Raw genomic sequence first — 13,551 nt, forward strand, 5'->3', positions numbered from 1 at the left:
GATAATAGCCACTCTTGGTCTCAGCTCCTTACTCCGTCCTCCTCCTCTTGTCTTTCTGCCTCTGCTGAGCTCAGGCGGATCTCTGAGGGGATGAGGAGGCTTGAGGCCACCCCGCTTGCCCTAACCTGTGGTGAGCAGATAATAAAAATGGTTTAACCGTGAGAGCTCTGCTCAACACAAAAGTGCCCTGCACTAACATCCAGACACAAAGACCATGTGATTCACCACTCACCAAACACCTCAAAGGAAGAAAGTTAATTTTTTTAAAGATGATTTACTATTTTTTTGAGGATGTCACACCTTTGGTTAAAGAAGTGGCTTCAGCTCTATTCAAAAGCTACATGGGTTCAAAGGAGACAATTGCAAGTGTCGAGGCAAATGGCATCTCCTATTACTATGCTCTTGATGACTCGATGGGACGACGGGAAAAAATGCGAAGATGAAAGACTGCGATGATCTTGAGAAAAAGCAAGCATTGTCTTCTTAGGGCTAAAACTTAGATATCTGTCGAGCTTAAACCTCTCCCAGGTAGAGAAACCAAGGGGACAAACAGCAAATGCAGCAGGCTGCTTGGCCCAGTCAGCAGGACAAGGTTTCTGTATCCTGTTCAGAGCTTTTCCAGAACTCATGTCTCCGCATCAGAAAAAAGGGGAGGAAGAAAAGGACAAATGTCTCTGTGTCTCTGTATGTCACAGCTTTAAGAATCCTATCCCTACCTATCCCTTTCCCCTCCCTCTGCCCTCCCCTCCCCCTCCCTTCCTTTTTGACAGAATCACTCCAAGGTTCTGGGACTATCCCCAAACTCATGATCTTCCTGCCTCACTCTCCAGAGTGCTGGGACCACAGGCGATGCCACCCTGCCTGGCGTTGCAAGAAGGGTTTATTTATCTATTTACTTACTTAGGCTTTATCCATTTTCAGTGCTGGGAATCGAATGAACTTTGTGCGTGCTATCTATCAAGTCCTCTACCACTGAGCTACACTCCCAGCGCAATGCCTGTTATTTTCATCTGAATGCTATTTTTGAAATCAATCCCCACCATTTTTATGTGTAATTTCACAGAATGCTAATAGAAAGATGAAAATCATGAGCTTTGTAACAAACAAACAAACAAACAAACAAACAACAAACAAAAGCAGGAAATGAGTTTGCTTCATTGCCTAGAGTTTGCACACTTCCCTGGTTCTCATGCAGCTTTCTACTGATCTATGTCACCCCTCTGCTGCACGCACAGAAAGATAACCAGCGCTGCTGCAAATATTAAATGCCATATACTTTGAAATGTATACTGTGATCTTATGAACCAATCCCTGACAGAAAAAGAAAATTCCAAATAAACCCCCATATGGGACTTACATTCTGGTGCTGCTTGTCTTGTTGATGATGACAGACTTTCCAGTTTGATCCACGTTGTGGTCCAATCCGAAGTAGGCTGCCACCCGATGGACCAGCATTCTCTGATACGATGACATCTGCGGGAACTTTTTATAGTGGTTACTGGAACAGGATTACAGGAAGAGTGAAATCGGCATCTCCCTTGTATGTCTGTAGCACATTTTATAGGGTTTTACATGTCACTGTCTCCTTTCATCCAGAAACCCTGGCCGCCTTTCGTTTCAGCATCACCCGATGTTCTCTCCCACAGACAAATTTCTCCTATCATAGATTTATTGATCAAGCTGCACTAGGCCTGGCTGTTTTGCAGCCGCACAGTCGTCTCATCTGTTACAAAGTGTTCTGGTTTAGTTCATGATACCTTATCAACAGAGGCAGGCAGAGGACAGACTACATGACATAGGAGAGATTGTAGATGTCTATCTGGAGATGTGTCATTACCCAGTTGACACCAAATGAAGCACAATTATTTCCAGGCATAACTGACTGCAGCCAGCTGGAGCCCATTAAAAAACTATAACAAAAACGAAAAGGGTCGCTTCTTGTTACATCTCCTCCATGCTAATCAGTGTCCCCTGTTTATGGCCATTTTGTCACAAATTTAACAGGCAGGAGCACACATGATCCAAGCAATGACCACTCCAAAATGCAGTGACCTCTCCACTTAACATACCAAGAACCGTATGAACGTATGTTTTATCTCTCCACCACTCTCTCTGGCATGAATCATTAACTCAGATACTGAACTAAGACATGTCATCAAATTAGCTAGCATTGCCAATGAACATACTTGCTGTCACCAATGAAATCAATCATTTCCTGCTCCATTTTCAAGAGTATCATCCTGTCCCTGAAAAATAAACGTTCAAAGGATAGGTCTCATGTACTTTTCAATTTCCAAAGGGCAAATACAGTTCATCAAATGCAAGGGAAAAAAGGGAAGGCCAATGTCTATCTAATTCATCTTCAGACTATGTAGACTCCTTGTTTTACATACCATGACTTTGAACTTAAGATTTTGTTTTTAATCTCACTTGTTAAGTATTTGGAATTGTTAAATGTTATCATTTTAATGCTAATTATGACATCTAAATTTTTTAATTATAAAAATACAACTGATAAACACTTAAAGTCAAAAGAAACTGGAATGACGCAAAGCTGGAGTACTGCATATATGTGGATATGTGCCTGCACTGAGGCATGATTGATTGATGTGCTACTGAACATTTCTGTTATCTCCCTTTTCCTTCAATCTTTCCTTGGGTTTAGGGAGCTAGAACTGGCACACTCTAACTTAGGCAGTGAGTAACTATGAAACTATTAGGGCTAGCCATCCACAGGGAAAGTTCAGCAGAGCTATCAGGGAAGGCCGTCTGTGTTTTATGCTTGATTTCTTAGAGGTATTTTGATTGATCACTTTGTAACATTCTATCTGAATCTCCTGCCCCCAAACAAAGGGCCTGTGTCACCATTTACCTGGAGTTGTTCTTCAGAGTGTTAATCAGGAACTCGTGTAAGTCTATGCCGGTGGAATCCGTGTACTCTTGGCTGCAGTCTGAAACAGAGCAGGACAAAGTTGAGCTGTCAAGGTTGATGATGATGAGAATGCAGGGGTGGGTGGGAAAGCGTTTGCAACCTTTCTGATTTCCTTCCCACTTAGGTCAATTTTAAAGGAAGGCCCCTCGCCCCGCCCGGGTGTGAGAATCCCCACTACCTGGCAGGATAACCTCAGAATGAACATGAGACGTGGGGGTTGAGATGTTCTTGGCTGTGGGAAGACCCTGGTGTCAGAGGAGGGGAAGTATGCACGCTGGTGGTGGTGGAGTGTCAAACCCCACGTGTTCTCACTATGCTGAAAACCAGCGGGGCACTGCCTCCACAGGACAGGTACATCCAACCCACGGAGACCTCGAGACCTTTCCATCCGTGACAACCTTCTCTGTTCAAACAGAGCAGTTTAAAAAAATGAAGCTTCTATTATAAACTATTTAAAAATTAATCAGTACAAAATATGGCAGGGGATAAATATTTTCAAGTCTTTCTGGTCTCCAGGTGTTGAATAATTCCAGGTTTATACAGCCATTTTAGAAATTTTAACTTCTTTCTTCTTGTACACTATAAGCATGAGGTTTTTATCCAGACAAAAGCTAACCATCTGAAGCATTAAGTGTAGCTGCCATCCCTAGGCTGGTGGAATTCCCTGAGCTGTCTCTAGCCTGACTCTCTTCATTAAAGCTTGACTTACGTCTACTTTGTGCAATTAAAAGTGTATCAGCAGTCTCAAAGTAGGCCTGTGGCTTTAGAAGGAAGGGCTCTTTTTCAAATGGAAATATGATTCTTGTTTTCAAATGAAACAACACAAAATAGTATACAAATGCACAGATCAAAGTCATCTGTGTCAGGGAGTCTACTGACCTACACACCCATGTGTGGCTTACTGTAGGAAGGTGCTGAGGTCCTTGCTGTCTTTCTTTTGAGGTAAGAGTGAATAAAAATATAAAGCTGTGTATCACCGTTGTTCACTAATCTGAGTCAGTTGTCAATGAACCTGAATGCAAGAACGTATTTGAATTCCCTCTTTTGCCTCAGCTTGTCATGGAGAACAGGAGATTCAAGAGTGAATTCAAGGAAGTAAGTGATTCTAAAAATAACCTCTCCAGCTATACAAATAAGGGAGCAGAATTGAAAAGACAGTGAGGGTCACTTTTTTTTTTAAGCACACACAGGACCACTTGGAAAAATGAGGTGCAGAGTGCCTGGGGCTGTAAGACTTGTTCAGTTTGCAATGTCATCTGGCTATGCATGTGCCCAAATTAAGCAAGGTAAGGAAATGTTTTTCAAATTCACCTTTTGATAACATTCTGATCTTGGGTTTCTCAGATTTATCTCTGTTTTTATCCTTTTCTTTTTCTCTCTCAGAATCATCCTTCCTAGATTTATCCTCCTCTTGCAGGCTGGGGAAACTGGAAAGCTGTAAATGAATAGATTCCTGTTGGGGAAAAAATATAATAATTTAGGGCCAGATGTAATTCCCTCTGCCTGGCTTCCATTTTGCACAGAAGTTAGTAAGTATTGGAAAATGAGAGCCAGGTATGAATTCCTGTTTCTTAAGTGGTTAAAAACAATTAAGCTTGTCAGATAAAAAGAACACTTGCCCTTTAAGGTGAACTGAAATTTGGGAGTCAGCGGGAGGTCAGAAGGCACATCTGGTATTAAACTTTGCCTCATGAGTATTAACTTTAACTAAGCTAAACTCATGTAGATCACAACTCTTATTTTCTCTACAGGTGTATTTTTAAATGTGTAGGGGAAAAATTCCTCTATCTACTCACATCGGAGCCACTGTCTTGTCTAAAAAAGGCTTCTCCAATTTCCTTCCAGAGTTCCTTATAAGGAGAAACGTGCACACAGACAGACAGGTTCCAGGAGTCATAATTACAGGTAGAACCAAGAGAAAGAACACACCCAATAGCCAATTTACAGCAGAAATCCTATCATGGGAGCCAGGTCAGGAAGGATGCCCATGCTGTGGAAAACTGAACCCTGCAGCTGTGAGAATCCTAGGCCTGGGGTCATGGGAATTGCTTATGGATGCCATTAATATTTTGTTATGATTCAGTCACAAAAATCATTGCCTTTTAGAAAATGTGGTGAGTCCTGCTATGCTTTCATAAGTCATCTATAAATCTATGTTTGGGTCAATTTAGTTGCAGTTAATTCTTTCCCAAACAGATTCTCTGAAGCAGCTGCTTGATACAGATTGCAGTGTTGAGCTGGATCTACTTTTGTATTCCCTCATTTTATTATTTTTTTTTCTGGAATCCAATCCGCTTGTATTGATAACCACGCAGTAGCCATTACTTTGATTGCACATGTGCTTCTTTGAAGCACAGTGCGCCAAATGACATTTTGTTGGGGATTTTAGTTTCTGCAAAGCGTATGCTGACTGGAGTTACAGTGACTTAGGGAGGATGAGGCTAGGTTGTGCAGATGTGAGAGATCACACGGTGGCTCTGCTTCATGATGTGGGGCACGGGGTGGATAATGTTTCCAGTGAAGAAGAGTGTTTCTCACAGAAATTTTCCTGCAAGCTCACCTGACCTGTGACCTGTGACACTGGCCTTTAACTGTACCCAGGTTGGGATTCATAATGGCTCTGATCAAATCTGGCTAATTGAATAAGCACAAGGTAGCACTCCTCAAAGTGAGCTGTATGCTTTGGGAGGGACCTCATTGGAAATGATAACTGGAGGGAAGTCACCATGGTGGCCAGAGGAAAAAACAAACAAACAAACAAAAAAGATCTCTAACTTCCATAATAAAGAAGATGAGATAAAACATTCCACCATCATAAATTGTTAACTAAGCTGGGTTTTCTCACTCCCAGGAGTTTATTCTGTGGGGGAATATATACAAGATATGTAAAGCAGAGAGAGATTCTATTATGGTCATTCTTTGCATCATTAAGGACAGAACTACCGCAATCACTGAAGATTCAAGTAGGATCTAGGATTTTGATTTTACTTTTACTTTCTCAGGAAATCCCTGGGACATTTCCTGCTGAGATGTGTCTCAGGATGGGATGAGAAGAGTCAATCCATCAGTAGACTCAGAGAGAAGCAGAAAGCACGTGAGTCACAAGAGAATGGTCCCATTCTTTCTTCAGAACTGTTGGAACCATCCAACCCTCTCTAAGTTGGAATCTAAAAATCATCACGTAGGCAATATATTCTATACATAAAAACAGAGGCCAAAGACATCCACTGTAGAAAAATGTACAAATCGATGCTTTGTGTTGACAAATGCTACGTTCAGAATAAAAAAATATATTTTCTACACATAAATATACAGTATGGTGTAGAAAGAACACACAAAAAGTGTTGTAGAGTTGGTAAAAAACAATCTGTTATTTTTTAAATATTTTTATTGATATGCTCAATATTAAAATACAAGTGTTAATAAATACATTGGTACAGGATAAGTTTATACCCAACAACAGTAAAAGAATGATTCAAGTTGCAGTAACACACTGGTCAGTAAATAATATAACATTAGAAAAGCACGCTTCCTTTAACTCAAAGACAGACTGAACCATCCATCCGGTGTGGGTCTGAGATCAAGTAATACAGGGAACAAGAGTTTTCCCCACACAAGAAAATGAAGGCAGATTTCCAAATACTGTGAATATACAAACATGGGGGAAGCGATACATTCCATATACTGTATACTTCTCTGGGAGTCAGTCCATACACTTTCTAAGTGTCCAGTGGTATCCAGTGAAGGCATTGCATATAAACTCTAAGATGGGACCACTTGCTTATGCATGTATCCATTGGTTTTCTACCAACCCCTTATTCCCACCATCCTTTGGCTAGCCAACAGAAAGCTTGAGGACCCTAATTCTCTCCTCCAACACTAACCTTGTTTTCTGGGTTCAGAGCCAGCAGGAACAAAGCACCGTTTGCACCCACTGTGTGCGAGTACCTAGACCTGCCTCTGGAACGGGTGCTATGATACAGATGACCCTTACCAAAACTCTTGTTCCTTGTCAAAGGAGACAAAGAGCAGATGAAGTCTATAGAGGCTGGCCCCATCTGCCGGACCTTAAGAGTGAGAGACACCTGGGCCATTAATTCTCCCAGAGTCTGCCATTCTACTGGGTTTCACACAAATCATATGCCGTACATTAGAAGCCATCAATCCACATTGATAGTACAAGGCATAATATTCACATCATTTCACCTTTTCCATCTCCATTAAAAATAGTTGCACACATAAAATGCTGAAGAAAAGCCACATGTTTCTTAGAGCCCAAGGTTTTTTATTTTTTAAAAAGGCTGTATATGAAACACAGTAATGGCCACTGAATGACAGCTCACCTGTGCCTCTCCACATGAGTGGCGTGTTAAGAAAATGAGACTAGAAAAGAAAACACTCTTAGAACAAAACTCTATAAGGAATTTCTTTTTTGGTTCTTTTAAAGAAGGTGCTCGCCATGTTCTCTGTGTCAGTAAAGAGAATGTAGAGGCTTTCAATTAATGTGAAAAGGGAGGTGGAGATGAAAGAGAGGCAACAGATCCAAACAAAAACTAATGATTTTGTAATCAATTTTCCCTCCCTTGGGCTCAGGCAGATCATCTGACTTTTGTCTTGACTGCCTTTGGCCTCTGATAAAATAAGCAACATTTCTGCATCAAGACAGTGATTTTCAGAAGTAAATATGATGGTTAAAGGGGAAAAAAGGCTATGAAGGGCTTCATTTGGTCACGAAGCATTTTCCTGGACTTTTAATTTTGGGGTGCCTACTCATCTTGCTGAAAGGAGCAAAGATAAGGATGAAGATACGCAGCAACTCATCAATTTCCAACTCACCACCAGCTCAGGTGCTTTTCTGGACCATTTTTGCAGTATTCACCTCCCCCCCCCCAAAATTAAAAAAAAAAATCTCTTGCAAAGGCCATACGGGTATTTCTCCAAAGCTGAGGGCACCTTAGCCACTATTTCTTAAGTCTCATAGGAGCCAACAGTGGTGTGTTTTGTTTTTTGTTTTTATAGGCAGGTGCATTTGGGGAGCTGAGAGGTAAGTTGTCTCCCTAAAGACAGGGTGTTTGGGGTATATTTGGTTCAGCCTTATCAAGAGAGAGCCTTGGTGAACATCCAGCACTATGGTGCTTACTTATCTTTTTTTTTTTTTAAATTAAGTTTTAATCTAAATTCTTTTGAGTTCCTTTCCATTTGCAGTTTTCAGAGAGTCTGGAAAAGAAACAAATGCAATATCCTGTGTTATACATTTAAACTAGTTGTGTATGGGGGTGGGTGGGTGTATATGTGGGTGTGGGTATATTTGCATATTTGTGGGAGGCACACCAAGGTGTATGGGTACAGGTGCACGTGGAATCAGAAGACAACTGCTGCTGTTTCTCCTCTGGTGCCATCTACCATTCTTCTTTTTCTTTTTTTGAGACAGTCTCTCACTGGGACTTGGGACTCACTAGCTGGACCTCAGGCTGACTGGATCTTGAACCCCAGGAACCTATCTACTTGGCTCTATTTCCCCCATACTGAGAAGACAAACCATGCTTAGCTTAAGTACATTCTGGGAGTTGAACATTGGCCCAAATGTTTATGTGGCAAGCAGTTTACCTGCTAGGTTATATCCCAGCCCCAAATGTCTAACTATGCAGAATATCTCAGAAACAGGGGGTGAAGCAAGAAAATGCTATCTTTCTCTAATTCCCATTTTCTCCCCTAAAACGTCTTTTAATGTCAAAGTAGCGATTGGCCATTCACACCGAGATCTAGTCATGCAAGTCCTTCTCAAAGCAGACTTTATACCTGGTCTTGATGACTGTCCCCTCCAGGTCTAGCTGAAGACTCTTCGCAGACAGCCAGGCTTCGGGTCAACTTCCCTTTGCCTGCTCCTGACTGGAGATTGAGGGAGGTGGGTACAAAACAGAAAACATTCTCAGTCTGTCAAAGCATGGCCACCACATTTGCACAAACATTCCCAAACCAGATTTCTCAGGCCAGGATCTAAAGTGCTGCGTGATTCTGTGCGCAAAGGGCTAAGAAAGAACCAGAAAGCCCCATGCCAAAGGAGAAAACACAAACTTATGCGACAGTTTTTCACTATCTTGACCCATGTGCATGAAGGGTGAATGGATGTCACATTTGTGAAAATATCAGAAGAAACGCCCCACGATGAATTTCCATTAAAACTAAATTAGAAGATTCCACTAAGGAGTAGCTCCAAGCACTGAGCAACACTGCCCAGTTATTTCTAGGTAGAAATCACTTGGAAGATTGAAATGTCTACTCTAAAATTTTATCCAAAAACAAACAAACAAACAAACAAAAGTTCCAGTGGATATAAATTGTGTAAAGCACCACTGCACCTTTGGGTGTAAAAAACAGAGCAATTACAACACTACGGGTGTTGGGTTTGTGAACAAGAAGCACCCATATCAGAAGGAAAGGTTGAGGATCATCACAACCACACTGCAACAGGACAGCCAGGACCCACCCCAGCCTCTGGGCTGTGGGCACATCTGCAGCTCTGATGGGCAATGTGTGATTTATTATAACTGGTAGTGACTCCTGGAACCTGAAGATCCCTACCTTGGATTTTCTTCTCTCTTGGTTTTGAGCTGCCAGTCGCCGCTGCATGGTAGAAACAGAAGAAAACAAACAGTAAACTCCAGAGAGACAGAGAGAAAGCCGGAGAGGGATGCAGAAGAGTGGAGGAGAGAAAAGGAAAGGGGGGAGACATCATCATTGACCATGGACATCTCCTCAGTGGAAGCAAAGGTATTCTGACCACTAGGAAGGACACCCTCCTGGCCAAAGTCCCAGTGTTTTGACATATGTCATTGACATAGCCCTTTCTCCTTAGTGCAAACACAGGTGAGAAGAGAAGACAGCCTGGCTGATGGGGCATGATGGGATCACTGGCCTTGGACAAGACTGGATTGTGGAAAATAGTAACACATTTGTAAATCAGCTCAAGGAAAACCTGTAGCATTTTCAAGCTCATCTGGCCTTCCTTGGACCAATACTTTTTCTTTGTAATTCACTTCCATATTTAATCCTGTCTCTCTCCTGATTCTTCAAACTGCTGCCAGTACCCACCCCTCCCTCAGTCCTATTTAGTGTCCTGACTCTTCAGCTGGGGACTCTTGAGCTTAGACTGGTATAAGAAGATATGAACCTTAACATGTCTATGGTTAACAGAATACATGACTGATATTTCTCAGCTATGAGCTCTATCTCCATCTTTCCATGAGAAAGGGAATCTGTGTCAAGACTCCAAGAACCTCCAGACCCATCTGCAAAGGCCTTACATGCACAGCTTGCGATGGTCTAGCAAAGGATACTGGGCTCCTGTATGCAAATTCAGTAATTAAATACGCTCCTTTGATGATATTAGTTTTCATTTCTAAAGGCATTTTATGGCATCATTAAAACAACAATTGGATGAGGATTTTTCCATTGATCTCCTGGATCCTTAACTACCAAATTCCTAAAGCAGTTTTAGACACATCCTCGAGGTGAAGGGCCCAGCCAGGTCCCTCTGGCTTACCTGGAGTTCCAGCTTCTCTTCCTCATCCAGACTTTCCGATTTAAGGATGCCATTTTCTGGAGCAGACTCCGGCTCAGTCCGTCCTTCCTCCACTATGGCTGGGTTCAGTTCTCCTTGCTCAGACATTCTCCCAGATGCAAATTGAAATAATGAGGTTTTAGGCCCTAAAAGATTACAGTATCAGAAAACAATATCAGTGCAGGGAAGCGTTTCCAATTATCCTTGAGCTCTCTTGTGCCTCCCTGCGAATTCACAACCAGAGGTGCAGCCCAGCATCCCTGCCAACTTGACACACTCAGGAGGATAGAGCAAGACAACATCAAACAGCAAATGCACACACAGGATGCAGGTGCGTCACCTCAGCCTCAGCCCTTCCACGCACACACCGGCACATATGCATGCACCTTCTGTCAAAATGAATCAACTATCCTTAGCTGAGACACATTGCTCCCACCCAACGGTTAGTCCCCACATTCTGCTACAGAGTCAAAGAAAATGGGGATAGTCCCCCAGTGCTTCAACAGGTAACCCCTAACTTCTCAGTCAAGAGGTCTTACTGATGGAAGGTGGTACCTCACATATAATTCAGAAAATTGTTTTTAAGTTTCAGCTATGGAAAGAAACACTTCCCTAGCAGCAAGGGATAGAGTGCACCACATTCAGCGACAAATAGGTGGACAAAAGTCAGATGGAAAAGTTATGATTTGGTATAAACCTGGGATCTACTTTTAACCAAGAACTTTCCAGGGTCAGCACATTTAGGCTTCAAATGAACAACTAACAGAAGCAGCAGCAGCAGCAGCAGCAGCAGCAGCAGCAGTAGCAGCAGCAGCCACCCCCCTGTTTAGGTTCCTGCCAGGTACCCTTGCTGCAAGCTCCCAAGCTGCCTGCAAGGCAGTACTAAGGTCTGCTGCTGCTGCCCCCTGCCTCCACACTCACAGCACATTGCTCCTCAGACAGGAAGTGTTTTTTTAGACATTAATTCCATTATTGTTTCCCCCACCCTAAAAATCCCTGGCACTTCTTTCCCTCTGACGTGCTCACAAATCATTTATCGTTTGCTTATGCACTTCCTGCTCCTTTCTTTAACTATGAAAAAGTAGAGGGAAGGAAAGAGGAATAGAGGAAGGAAGGAAAAAGTGAGAGGGAGAGAAGGGAGGGAGGAAGGGAGGAGAGGGGCAGGGTTGGGGCAGAAGCAGCTCAGAAAGTCTTTTCTTTGCACACGTCGCCTCCATTCACTGTCCCATCCTAGCCATCACAGGTACCTGGCCTTGGACAGCCTAAGTTCTGATGTCTCTGAGGGGGGCTGCATTAGCACTTGCTCATTCAGTAACTTTAGTTTCTGCTAGAAGCAGAAGACAAATGAACACCGTAGCAAATTCATTGCTAATTTGCTAAAAACCTACCCTGCCAGAGCAGATGGCCTGTAACAAAAATTTTCAAGTACATGGACCTGTTTGGCAGAGGACTGTGGGATTATAGAAGGAAAAAGCTCCCTAAAGGAGGCAGAGGTTTGAGCTGGTTAGTTTGCTGGTTTTAAATTCGGGTAAGTTTTAGGGTTTGCCGCCTTTGGGTACTTTTCTTCTATCTCCGTGTCAGCCAGCGTGTGTGGCTAACAAAATAAAAGTTTCGTTTTCCCATTGGTGAATAGCTTGCTTTCTCTGAACAGCGTCTAGAGCAGGAGGACAGAGAATTCCTGTTGCTCTAACTCAATTTTCAGAGTGCTTCAATTAAAAAAAAGAAGAAGAAGAAAAGAAAAAAAATAAAACAGTGAGGAAACGGAGCTCCTATTTTCAAAACTACAAGCCCAATGACACCCCAGCAGACAGGTCCTGACTCTGAGGGCTGCATGTGGTGAACCAGTCTATGCAGGCAGGCATGGCAGTTCAAAGGGAGCAACAAGAAGATACGGAGCTGCAGCCCCACAAATGCTTTACCTTTCACGCAGAATTCCAGCTGTAGGTCTGGACTGGCGGCTTCTGTCGTTCTGCCCCAGGAGAATCCACACAAGTGATCAGAGGTGACCGCCGTCCCATGTCCCCATTAGCAGTTCAGAATGTCCATCTCCAGGCAGTTTCCTTACACGGTTTGACACATGGTCGACAACCTGAAAAAAGAGCAACAGTAAATCATCATGGCAACAGTTGTGGCGGTCGGGAGAAGCGTACAATAAGTAAGACTGGGTTTCTAACACTAATGACCAGCTTCCAGCAAATCCCTCTCCCAGCTTGCTCCAGCTCCACCTGTCCCAAGCTGCCGGCTTCTTCTCCAATGAAGGCTACAGCCGGCTGTTCAAGTCAGAGCGGCACCCACGCAAGGAGCTAAAATTAACAACTGAATTATGCACCGAAGATTACTCACTTCAATTTTAACCTTTTTTAGTGAAATCTCGCACTTTGTATTATAAAAAAAAAAAAAAACAAGTTTGTGTGTTTGCCTCAATGAGAATCAAAGTCACCTACATGCCAAAGGTTTGTCTTTTTTATTTCTAAACCAAAGCCTTTGTCTAAATTATAGGTGGATGTGATATGATTTAGTTCTTTGTCTATGACTCTTCTGTGAGAGGTATCTTCATGCAGTGTATGTATAGGCTTTGTTTTAAAGAGGCCTTGTCTGTAAAGTTTAAGAGAGAGAGAGAGAAGCAGAAAACGTTCTCACTGGCGCAGTTGAGAGAGCACTTTTCATTCCAGACAGTTTGCAAAGCATCCCTTACATCCCCCCTTCATGGCGAACAGCTCTCCACTTCCCTCCCTTCCCTCCCTACCGGGACAGCTCTGCCAGCTGAGCATTCCCTGTGACAGCAAAGAATCGCTGTCGCAGCAAGCAACAGATTGGCACACTCCAAGCCCCTTGCAAACAATCCACGCTCTAATGTACACTTTCTTTCCTAGTAACTCCTACAGGAGCAGCTACACAGACAGCTTGAATGCAAACAGAGAGTCGGGCTCCTGAAAGCATTTGCCAAAAGCAAACTGCAGCCCAAACTCAGCCTCCTGGTGGGGGTGGGGGGAAGGGGCACACCCGCTGAGTCCAGCAGCAGACACACCTCTTGAGTCCTATAGCCTGTGAAAACACA

General features: G+C 43.0%; 1 protein-coding gene across 17 annotated transcripts in view; it reads right to left on the minus strand.

The window, feature by feature from the left end:
• Positions 1-13,551, minus strand: part of Arpp21 (cAMP regulated phosphoprotein 21) — a 169,217-nt gene that overhangs the window by 110,817 nt on the left and 44,849 nt on the right. For 15 of the 17 annotated variants that reach the window (XR_013052972.1, XM_042281831.2, XM_076577225.1 and 12 more), the window contains exons 2-9: positions 12,413-12,582; positions 10,476-10,639; positions 9,515-9,556; positions 8,732-8,821; positions 4,244-4,385; positions 2,873-2,951; positions 2,187-2,246; positions 1,358-1,498 (exon numbers count right to left, since the gene is read on the minus strand). Coding sequence is in view for 16 of the 17 variants with exons in the window: in XM_042281831.2 (XP_042137765.1) it covers positions 1,358-1,498; positions 2,187-2,246; positions 2,873-2,951; positions 4,244-4,385; positions 8,732-8,821; positions 9,515-9,556; positions 10,476-10,601 (680 nt within the window). In the remaining variant the exon portion in view is untranslated. Of the gene's footprint in view, positions 1-1,357; positions 1,499-2,186; positions 2,247-2,872; positions 2,952-4,243; positions 4,386-6,276; positions 8,150-8,731; positions 8,822-9,514; positions 9,557-10,475; positions 10,640-12,412; positions 12,583-12,667; positions 12,753-13,551 lie in introns of those variants that run through there. The other 2 variants (XM_076577228.1, XM_042281835.2) reach the window with 2 other exon arrangements.

The sequence above is a fragment of the Peromyscus maniculatus genome, chromosome 7 (assembly GCF_049852395.1).
Source record: "Peromyscus maniculatus bairdii isolate BWxNUB_F1_BW_parent chromosome 7, HU_Pman_BW_mat_3.1, whole genome shotgun sequence".
Classification (NCBI taxonomy): domain Eukaryota; kingdom Metazoa; phylum Chordata; class Mammalia; order Rodentia; family Cricetidae; genus Peromyscus; species Peromyscus maniculatus.